At 35.6% G+C, this 12,205-nt stretch overlaps 1 protein-coding gene across 1 annotated transcript in view; it reads right to left on the reverse strand.

The window, feature by feature from the left end:
- The window catches only part of LOC141404880 (sodium-independent sulfate anion transporter), a 43,260-nt gene extending 31,950 nt beyond the window's left edge, over window positions 1-11,310 (reverse strand). The window contains exon 1 of the mRNA XM_073988711.1: window positions 11,098-11,310. Coding sequence (XP_073844812.1) covers window positions 11,098-11,125 — 28 coding nt within the window. The 5' untranslated portion in view covers window positions 11,126-11,310. The remainder of the gene's footprint in view (window positions 1-11,097) is intronic.
- Between the last annotated feature and the right edge of the window lie 895 nt (window positions 11,311-12,205).

The following is a 12,205-nucleotide window of genomic DNA, read 5'->3' on the forward strand; positions in this document are numbered from 1 at the left end:
ATTCTATGTATATCCCTAGAAGGAACTATGGGTCTATCTCGCTTCCTTTTGTATGTTACATACAAATGCACCACATAGTGGTGTAGGGTATAAATACTTTAAATATCGGAACATGGAATATACGAAGTCTTTATGAATCTGGCAAACTGGCAAACACGATATCTGAAATGAAGAAACTGAATATAGATATACTAGGAGTATGCGAAACTTGGTGGCCTGATAGTGCAGATTTCACCTCGCAAAACATGAAAATCTATTACTCTGGAAATCTAGACAGAAACCATAGGAATGGGGTAGGAATAATCATGAAGGAAAGTATAGCAAGAAGTGTAAGAGGTTACATACCGAAATCGGACCGAACTATGCTTATACAACTCGATGCAAAACCAGTGAAAATAAATATAATTCAAATATATGCTCCCACAGCTGACAAAAGCAAAGATGAAATAGAAAACTTCTATGAAGAGATTAACGACCTACTAAAATTAACAAAACCTCAGGAAATTACCATTATACAAGGTGATTTTAATGCCAAAGTAGGCAAATATATGGTCCCTGGAATTACAGGTCAATACGGTTTAGGATCAAGAAACGAAAGAGGTGACAGACTTGTACAATTCTGTCAATAATACTAAATGATTATAACTAACACATTGTTTAGCTTGCCTGCAAGACGCCTCTATACATGGAAATCACCCCTGGACAGAAAGGACAATATTATTAGAAATCAGATTGATTATATTCTTATTAATAAAAGCTTCAGCTCAAGCGTAAAAAAGACTTCGACATACCCAGGGGCGGACGTGCCATGGGATCACAACTTATTAATGTCTAAATTACGAATTAAACTTTCTGCACATGCTAAGCGGGCCAACCACAAGAAAAAGATTGATGTACAGAAACTACAGGAGCCAACAGTTCGAACAAATGTAAAGCAACTTTTAAGCAATGAACTCATCTCAGTAAACAGTGTAGATGGAGAAAATATTTGGGAATCCATAAAATGTGTCATTAAAACCAGGTCAGGAAAACCACAAAAAAAAGATTGGATGACAAAACAGATACTGGACTTAATGGAAGAACGGCGAAAATATAAAAACAAGAATTACGAATTGTACTTCGAAATAAACAGGGAAATACAAATTAATATACGCCATGCCAAAAATGAATACCTTAATGACCAATGCAGGGAAATAGAGCGAATGCAACAATTACACGACGACTTCAATCTTCACAAAAAATTAAGGAAGCTGCTGGGATATACTTCAAAGGAATACCAAAAGTATTATATAATGAAAATAATCAAGCCGTCTTGGATACTACTGAAAAGAAAAATATATGGAGCAATTACATTAAACCCATTTTTACTGACGAAAATTGGTCAATCTATGAAAGGCGGGTAGACCAACAATTATCCGGGATACCTATCACAAGAACAGAGGTTGAAACAGCCATTAAGGCATTAAAAGATAAAAAAGCATGCGGTCCAGACGAGATTCCTTCAGAAGTGTTAAAGTTAATTGATGGTGATAACGTAAACCTTCTTACGAAACTTTTTAACTACGTTTACGAAACTAGTAAATATCCCAAAGATTGGCTCACATAAACTTTTATAACCATCCTCAAAAAAAATCGTCCAAAATTCTGTAATGACTATCGACTAATTCGCCTAATGAGCCATGCACTCAAAATATTTCTGAAGATTATTCACTCCAGAATCTACATGAAATGTGAAAAGGCAATGGGGACCAGCCAGTTTGGGTTTAAAGATCGGATGGGAACCCGCGAAGCTCTATTCGCTTTACAAGCGTTAGTTCAAAAATGCCGAAATTCCTATGCTTTATTGATTATGAAAAAGCATTTGACACGGTCCAACATGACAAAATGATCGAAATTTTATTGTCCATTGGAGTAGAAGAGAAGGAGGTTGAATGCATAAAAAGCTTGTACTGGCACCAAACAGTGCAAGTCAACGTCAATGGCGAACTGACCGAAAATATTAATATTTCCAGAGGTGTTAGACAAGGTTGTGTCCTGTCCCCTCTATTATTAACAACATAAGGTATGCCGATGACACCACTCTCATTGCCGATAATATGACAGCACTTCAAGAGATGGTTAACAGATTAAGCACTTGCAGCGAAAAATACGGTCTTAAAATTAACATAAAACAAGTAAGAAAAGCGTTAAGTTCAGTCGGGCCGAACTTTTTATACCCTCCACCACAAATTTCAGCCATTTCGGTGGATTAATGTGGCCACAACCTTCAAAATACCGAAATTCGGAAGGTACCGTTCTATGGGGGCTATATGATGGCGTGGACCTATACCTACAAATTTTTGGGGGAAAGTTTTATACGTCTAAAGAAGACTAAATACCAAATTTCAGCCATATCGGTGTGATAATGAGGCTAAAACGTTCAAAATATCGAAAATCGGGAGATATTGTATTATGGGGGCTATATCAACACGTGGACCTATATAAACATTTTATGGTAGAAATGTTTCTTAGCCTCTGGAAACACAAAATACAAAGTTACAACCGATTCTTTGGTCAAATGGGTCTAATACATTCAAAATATATTAAAATGACGCGTACTTTATAAGGGTCTTATGTGGGGACTATACCAAAACGTGGACCTATATAACCCAACTTTGGTAGGAATGTTTTCTGGCCTCTGAAGACACAAAATACCAAATTACAACCAATTCTGTGGTCAAATGGGTCTAATACATTCAAAATATATTAAAATGACGCGTACTTTATATGGGGCCTTATATGGGGGCTATACCAAAACGTGGACCTATATAACCCAACTTTGGTAAGAATATTTTTTGGCCTCTGGAGACACAAAGAACCAAATTACAACCTATTCGGTGGTAAAATGGGCCAAATATCTTAAAAATTCCTTAAAACGACGACGCGTCACGCGTCATTTTGTATGGAAGCTATACCAAATACCAAAAGTCCTACGTAAATATAACATATTTTCCCAAAATTTCATCAACCTACGTCAATCCGTTCGGACGCTAGAGTGATTTCCACAGACGGACAGACGGACAGACAGACGGACAGACAGACAGACGGACGGACATGGCTATATCGATGTAGAATTGCACGCTGATCAAGAATATATATACTTTGTGGGGTCTACAATGATTATTTCGAGTAGTTACAAACGTAGTGACAAACTTAATATACCCCCATCCTATGGTGGAGGGTATAAAAAACGAAATACATGATCATCAGTAAACATCATACATATGGTAAATTTCAAATTTCCTTTACAATTACATAGAAAAAAAATTAAAAACTTTTTTGGCGAGCACATCCGCCATTTCTGGTACATGGGTTAAGAAAAAAATCGTGGTTTCAAATCTGTTCGCGTTCACAAAATTGGATGCTGCACTCAAAAGTTATATGCGGTTTTACTCTCTTGAAAAGAAAAAATATTTAAAAATTCCTATTGTGTTGTAATACTCATAAGAACATGTATACATGTATATGAATCGTTAGCAGCATTTTATATCTATCCGTAGATGCTAAAATAGTTGCTAAATTTATTTTTATTTTCTCGGAAAATCAAAAAATATTGAAGAAATCTTGGAATAAACTTTATTTATTCTAAATCAGAGTCCAAAAAATCTCTAAAAAAATAATTTAAAAATACGTACAGAATCTATACAACGCGTAGAAAAATGTGAGACTAAAATTATAAAGATCGCGTTTATAACTTGCATATTACAGCAACAACAACGAACGGAAACTTATTGTTGGAAATTATTTCAAAAATATATTTTTGGTTAAATACGAAAAATTTGAAAAATAAATGTTGGTAGTTATTCTATTATTTCGCTAAATTTCGATCCAAATCCTGAAGTATTTTGCTTAAACTTCTACGAGAAAAGTAATTAGTCATCGTGAAAGTATATTTGCTTCCTGTGATAAGCAATAGAAATAAGAAGTAGAGAGTAATATTGAAATTACAATCAAAGAAAAAACATAGAAGTTATAAACCGTATAATTCGCGATTGGTTTAAATCGGTTGAGGTGCATGTGCTTTTCGGATACAGGGAGTCCATGTCTATCAATATGCATGGATTTTCCCATTATTCATTCAGCGGCCAAAGTGTGCCATCAGTTGCATCTTACTATTCAAAAAACCTTCAAGTGGGCAAAAATTACGCGATGTGCATATGATTATCAGGTGCATCCGATTTCAGTGGCCCCCTATTAAATATACGTCAATATAAATTATTTTAGACAGATTCGTCAAAAACTGCGGATGTGCCACCGCATTCTATTTTGGGATAGATAGGGATATTACTCCTGAATCTTTGTATTTTGTGACACACTTTTTGGCAATTATTATAATCGCGTATAAAGGATTACATTTATGTAAAAATAATCAAAGAAAATCGCGGTTCAATTCGCGGAATTGTCAAAATATATTTTTGCAGATTTTCCTACTTTCAAGGTATCTATATCCGGCGTTTTAGTGGATGGATTCGACCGCGGAAGGGCTCATTAGATCCGGCACGTAAAAAAACTAAAATCACGCGGGGTTCCGGGGTACCTGTACGACAGTTGTAAATTTTAAAGCCAAACAATAGTTTTTTTCAGAAAATTTACGCACCAAATTTTCGCCTTTGGACTCCTATTACTGTACGGAGCACACTCATGAGATATACATCGAACGACGTGGAATCGCGAGTTCTACAATCCTATAAACTAGTTTGGATTATTATCTAGTTGCACCCTCTAATTATAAGAAAAATTCGAAAAACACTGAAATCAAAACTTCAAAATGTCAGCATCGATTTTAGGGGGATGCAGTGTATATATCGAAAAGTCATACACTAGAACCATGTTGCCCAAGGGGCATTGTTTAGTTCTTTCTTTGGGCACAGGTTCGAATTTTGCGTGGTTTGGCCAGAAATCAAAAAAGAACACAAAAAAACATGTTTACTTCAACACATTTTTCCCATTGTTTTATATTACCACCAACGCAGCTTCCACGAAAATTATTTGTTATGGTCCATATTATGAGATCGTGGCTAAAACACATCAATTAATATAAATATATTCATATTTTATAAAAAATATTAACAGTTCGCGACTTATTAAATGGTGAACCTCAACTTCAACGATTGAAAAACTTTTTTGAATATTACCATATGCTAATGCGGCCCCATTAAAAATTAATTAAATAAATGTGGAAAGAGTCCAAAGCTTTAAATATCTTGGAGCGATAATCAACGACGAATGGGACATTTCTAAAGAAATAGCCTGCAGGATTGAAATGGCCAGAGACACATTCTTTAAATATAAAAAAGTTTTTACAAGCCATAATGTAAACTTAAAAACCAAAATAAGATATTGCTGAACAACATAAAGAGACGGAAAACGGCATACTTGGGCCACATTATGAGAAATCCGAAATACAAACTGCTGCAAAGTATTATCCGTGTAAACATTGAAGGAAGGCCTACTAGAGGGAGGAAACAACTAATATGGATCAACAACATCCAAGAATGGACCGGCATACGTGATGTCATAGATCTGCTAAGCGAAGTCAGAAACAGAGAGACTTTTGCCGATATTATAAACAATATTTAATAATTTAAGTATGATAATATAAAACTATTGTAATAATATTCTTATATTTGCATTTTGGTCGCCAACATTCGAAAATCGAATAGGCAAATGAAGAAGAAGAAGATGCTTTCAAAAAATAGTTCTTCTTCGGACTGAATATCATCGGCTGAATTCTCTATATGACCCTCGACAGGAGTATTATTGCAATTTGCTATTCTTGTAAAAATGTTAATTATCATTGTAATCGTTATATTCATCAGTCGTTGTAAATTTTGGGTCTCTGCTGATAGTTATCTTCTTGGTAATTTGGTTAACAAATCTGTATCCTTTTGAGTTCTGATCATAACCAATGAAAGTTACAATTTCAGTATTGTCATCTAGCTTTCGACGTTCTTCTTTCGATGTAAGGCAAGGCTGCTCAAAGGGCGCCCTTCTGCTGTAGGTGTGTGTCAATTTGCTCACTCACACAATTATAAAAGAGAGCTTTTGTTTTTGAAATGAAAATTTTCAATACACAATTTTTTTCCATTACAAAACACAACCCAACAAACCAACATTACTCGAAAAAAACATCATATTTGAATTATAAGTTCTTGTGTAGCCACTGGAGAATAAACGAATCTTGATTCTTGATAATGAATGTTAATGCTAATTATTAGCTTATCTGTGTAATTGAAGAATGTATTTATACGAATTATTTTTCCTAAATTTTATAAAATCAGACTGAACGGTATGTTGGGAAGCTATCAAAATGTTTGTGTTTCAAAACCAACACAATAAGAAAAAATTGTTTGTAGTTGTATGAGCAGCCCTAATGTAAGGGCATGAGCGTTCGATCCAAAAACATGCAAATGGTTAATACTGGGTACTTTCTTTTCTTATACTTAGTAAGGTGAAATACCGATCGATTTGGAGAAAGTGCAATTTTATTAATAGTCATTATTGCTTGTCCCAAGGACACATTTGTAGGTTTGGCTTCTGCGAGTGAATATCAGCAATGCCATCTCTGCTGAGGACAGTAGAGATACTGTACCTTACTGACACTCTATTCCTCTCTCTCTATTCCAAACCGTTCCGCACATTCTACCGGTAAATTCATCACCACTATCGGATTGTATCTCTTCTTCATCAGTTATAAAAACATTTAATTTTAGCGACGACTTCATCTTTGTTTTCGAGTAGGTAGAGGATATAACGTTTTCCCCCGGGCGTCACAGTCTGCATGGGTCCACATACATCAGTGTGGATAATATCTAACACCTGATTGATTTCCACTCAGGCTTTTTATTGAAAGGCTTCTTCGTCATTTTATATTGAACACATATGTCACATAACTTTCTCATATGTTTAATCCCTTTACCAAATCTCTTTTCTCCATTTCCCGAAGAGCTTCAATATATAACTTTAAATGCATTTATTAATAATTGTTTCACAAACATCCCATAAGGGACAAGGGAGACTTATCTCATATCAATGAGTGCACCCCGATTCATATTAGCTCAATGATATGGGACCTACAGTTTATCAAGACCTAATGTGTGCAAAGCAGGTGTGCATACCATAGCACCACGGTGGCACCCAAAATTCATTTATTTACCGAAAGTAAATTCACATGGAAGGATGGTATGTACAGCAAATTTTTAATTGTGGTATTAAATATTTCGCCATTTGAATTCACTATTTGGACGTTGCAACTACCTTTGACACTTAAATAAGCCGGTTATGCCTTGTAAAATGATACCGGAAGACTGCTAAAAAGCATGGCCACTAGAGTGAATCAAATCCGATCTAATTTTATATATTTTTTGTAGAAATCGTTTTTAGTCACAATAATGAACTGGTAAAGTTTTTCCGCTTGTAAGACATCGAAATATTCATCGGAGACCCTATAACTATACATTAGAGTTATAACTTTTTTGCAATTTTTGCAAATATCAAAAATACCACCACATAGCCGTATAGAGCATGAAAAACGGTGTCATTTTTTTCTACCGCGAAAATAGTTTCCGCACCAAATGCATTGAAGTTCAGTAATGCAATATTTAATTTTATTTGTCATAATGACATATACGCTTTTTGTAACAACTTATTAGTAGTTTTAGGCCCATTCTTACATCTTGTCTTTAAAGCCCATTTTAGTTATACCTTACTTTAAGAAAATTAAAGAATAAAGTTCGCATTACCAGGGTTTTGTTATTACATCTTCCATTTTTTCTTGCTTTTAGTGCAGCATACTCTCGGGCGCAGTTTAACTTTTAAAAGGAACACAAAGTTCCTTTTAATTTATCTGACACTTATTATTAAAGAAAACATGTAAGAACAAAAAACGGGTTATCTGTCCGATACCGGCCAAAATTTAGCTACATAAAGGATGTAATAATGGTCCTTAATCTAATATAAAATCAATATCAAACCATTCTGGACCAATTTCGAAATCGCGACATTTTATAGCATTTAATGCAACTTTGACAATATTGCAATTCTTTATTATTATACCTATCGGCCAAGAGCATATTCGGTCATTTTCAACGAATTCGCGAAAGTAACAGACTGTTTTTAATGACTTCGCCTTTGAGAAGAGTACGAGGGCAGTTCGGAAACTTCTTAGCCTAGCACAAAAAGCGCGGTATAAACAGAAAAAAGTTAAGTGTTTTGGAAACTTCCATCTCTGTTATGAACACATGTTAAATTTTGTTTCGATCTGGCAACTCCTTCATATAGAAACAGGTGTTCAAAAAAGACGCATCCGCAATTTTTTTTACAATGGAAAAATTAGAAATGCGTGCTGTCATTAAATATTTACATAAAAAAGGTTTATCGGGACAAGAAATTCATAATGATATGGTGAATGTGTTAGGTGAAAGTGCTCCTTCATATGCAACAGTAAAAAATTGGGTTGCTGAATTTAAACGTGGTCGTACAAGCATTGAAGAAGATTGATAGAATTGCTAGAAAAGCGTTGGACTAAGTGTATTGACGTTTCAGGAGATTATATTGAAAAATAAAAATATTTTTGAAAAACTAACTATTCTCTTTCATTGATAGGCTAAGAAGTTTTCGAATCGCCCTCGTACATATACCCTCATAGAAAGGTACCACCCGATTTTCGGTATTTTGAAGGCTTTAGCCTCATTATCACGTCGAAATGGCTGAAATTTGGTATTTAGTCTTCGTTGGGGGTACAAAACTTTCTCCCAGAAATTAGTCGGTATAGGTTCACGCCTTCATATAGCCCCCCCCTAGAACGGTACCTCCCGATTTTCGGTATTTTGAAGGCTGTGGCCACAGCAATCCACCGAAATGGCTGAAATTTGGTATTTAGTCTTTGTTGAAGGTAAAAGCCATTCTGACTGAAATTCGTCTGTATAGGTCCACGTTTCGATATAGGCCCCATAGAATTGTATCTCCCGATTTTCGTAATTCTGAAGGTTGTGAAGTCAATATCCCACCGCAAAACTGAAATTTGTTATTTAGTCTTCCATGGGGTTATAAAATATTCCAGAAGCGAATTATCAATATATGTAGGTTCACGGGTTCCACGTACCTCAAGACTTTCGGTATTTTGAAGGTTTTACCGAAATATCGGAAGTTTGGTATTTAGTCTTCTTTGAGTCTTAAAACTTTTCGCCAGAAATTTTTAGGTGTATATCGACGTTTTAAATGGAACGGTACCTCCCGAATTTCGGTATTTTGTAAGTTAGGCACATAGTTTTACTTAAATTGCTGAAATTAAATTGCTGGTCTTCTTCATAAACAAAAGGAAACTAATTGTTCCATTTTACTTCAGGGTGGAGCTGGAGGGTATAAAAAGTTCGGCCTGGCCGAACTTAACGCCGTTCCTACTTACGATCATTTTGAGACTGGGCTACCAAATTTACATCTTATATTCCTCCATGAACTAATTATACCCTCAGCCTTTAGGCTAAGGAGGGTATATACACTTTGATACGATGAAAATGTGCCTCATCGAAATAATGGTTTTAGACCCCAAGTATGTTTGGACGAAATGTGTTTCAGACAATTTGGAGTCGATCTAGCAATGTCCGTCCGTCTGTCTGTCCTGCTGGCTGGAGCGCACGATAACTCTCGAACGGATGAACCGATTCGGTTCAAATTTTGGCTTTCGTAATATTTTGCCCAAACTTAGTTTAAGTTCGAAGATGAGCTACATCGGTCCACTCTTTCCGATACCTCCCCCACAAAAGTTTGAAAATGTTCGGAAAGTTTGTGCGCACGATAACTCTTGAAGGGAGTGACCGATTTGGTCCATACTTTGTATAGCGTAAACTTTCTACCAGAGTAATATGAGATTCCAATATGGTCTCAATAGGTCCACTCCTTCGGGTACCTCCCACACAAAATTTCGGAAAAGTTCAGTTTAGGGCCATCTCTCGAATCGCTTTGATTTTTGTTATAGCAACTTGTATTCACTGCCCTACATACGACGGTACAAGTTTCATCAGTGGCAAGTCCATACTTCCTGAGAAAATAGCATGAAAGTTGCAGAAAAACCCCTATGGCACCGTGTGAGGTGGTTGGAGCGCAAGATAACTCTCGAACGGATCTGCCGATTCGGTCCAAAATATGGCCTTAGTAATATTTTGTCCAAACATAATTTAAGTTTGAAGATAAGCCATATCGGTCCTTCCCCACAAAAGTTCAAAAATGTTCGGAAAAATTGTTTCTACGGTAACTCTTGAAGGGAGTGGCCGAATTGGTCTATACTTTACACATCCTAATATATCTACCAGATATAGATCAGGTTCAAATATGCACTATATTTGTCCACTCCATCCGGTACCTCCCACACAATATTTTCGGATAAGTTCACTTTAAGACCTGATATCGATTCACTTTGATTTTTGTTGAAGCAACTTGCATTCGCTGCCTCAATTACGATATTAAAATTTTTTTTAGAGGCAAGTCCATACTTCTTGAGCAAACAGCCCGAAGAGTGTAAAAACCCCTAATGACACCATATGTTGTGGCTGGAGATCCACTTCCATAACGGTCAATGTCGATCCATTCCTTTTAGTATCTCCTCCGCAAAACTTTTGATCTTTAATCCTAATCAACATTTTTGTCGGTTCAAACGCCCAAATTTTTTCAAACCCCCTAAATACGTACGTATTTTGGGAAACAATTTTTTCAATATGCACATGCTGCGGGTATACCTCTGTCGGCAAAGCCGACTGATACTTTTTTACTTGTTCCTTTAGAGGAAAGGAACACAAAACATCAATAAACCACATTTCCAATCGATATTGAAGAAATTTGACATTATGTATTGACGGTAAATTATAAACATTATTGCGACAGCTGAGAGAACAAATTCAAATTCCCGCTCCTGAAGACATTATATAATTTCTTGGAGTATACCGTTAAGCTGATCGATATAAGGATAAATCGTTTCATAATATACTTTTTTTATTTCAATTCAAAGGAATATTTGAATTTTCAAGTTCACTTTAAGACTGCATTTCACAACCTGAAACTAACCTTCTTTTATTTTCAAACGATCTTTCATTTTGTTATCCCGATATTATATTTTTTTCTTTTCCGGAAGAACGCACACTTGTTTAACGATAGCCGTTATGATGTACCACCGGGATACGCGTTCAAGTGGAAACTGTCAACTGTCTGTATTTGGAGCACCGTCTCACTTATAAATTAGTGTGCCAAAATCAACTGGCTTTGTTATAAATAAAACTGTTATGTCTGGCTCTGTGAGATCTCTTAGAAGTTATCACAAAGGCATCAAAAGGCAATGAATGAAAAAAAAAATAAGAAAAATAAACCAAACAAATAGATAATCAAAATAAGATGTTTATATACAAGCGTGGCTACTGTGGTGCTGTGGAGGCGTTTTGATGGGGTGGTGGTGCGGATGGGACAACAACGAATCATAAACGAGTGACATTCACCTAGACGATACAAAATCTACACATCGTGGATAAGATAATTAATATTTGTGTGTGAAATGGAACTACGAAGCTAGATTCCGCATTCAACCCACTTATCCAGTGACCAAGCGCTGTTCTTATCTGTAAATGTTTGTATATGTTATGTATGTGATTCTTAAAGCCACACACGCCTCCCCGCAAAATGAATACGTTTTTAAAACTTGAAAGATATTTAACATTTTAATGTTGTTACATTTTTATTGATCATAATTTACGTCGTCGAATCATAACAAAATATACATATGTATGACTGACGAAAGATAAATAAATATTTATATCAGGGGACTTAAGTTATTTGATATCAAATATAGCCAATAACTATATGTACCCTAATTAGTTCCCATCCCCACCTCTGAAGTGACGAGGAGAGACTTCTCATATCATTGAGTACAACCTGATTCTATTTTTAGGTTATTGATATGGGACCTCCTTTGTGTAACCAAAACGTCGCACAGTGGTCGAAATCACTAATCTAGCGGCGCGAAATTAATAACTTGCAAACGAATGGAGATATGTTTCTGAAATTTTGCACAAGCACGTAGTATGTGTCCGTGGGTAATAATGGACTAAATATGAACAACATCGGCTAATTTTTTGGTAAAGCCCCCATATAACGGTACCTCCTGATATTCAGTATTTTGAGA

Source organism: Musca autumnalis, unplaced genomic scaffold, assembly GCF_047663935.1.
Source record: "Musca autumnalis isolate F117 unplaced genomic scaffold, ASM4766393v1 scaffold_1, whole genome shotgun sequence".
In the NCBI taxonomy this organism is placed as follows: domain Eukaryota; kingdom Metazoa; phylum Arthropoda; class Insecta; order Diptera; family Muscidae; genus Musca; species Musca autumnalis.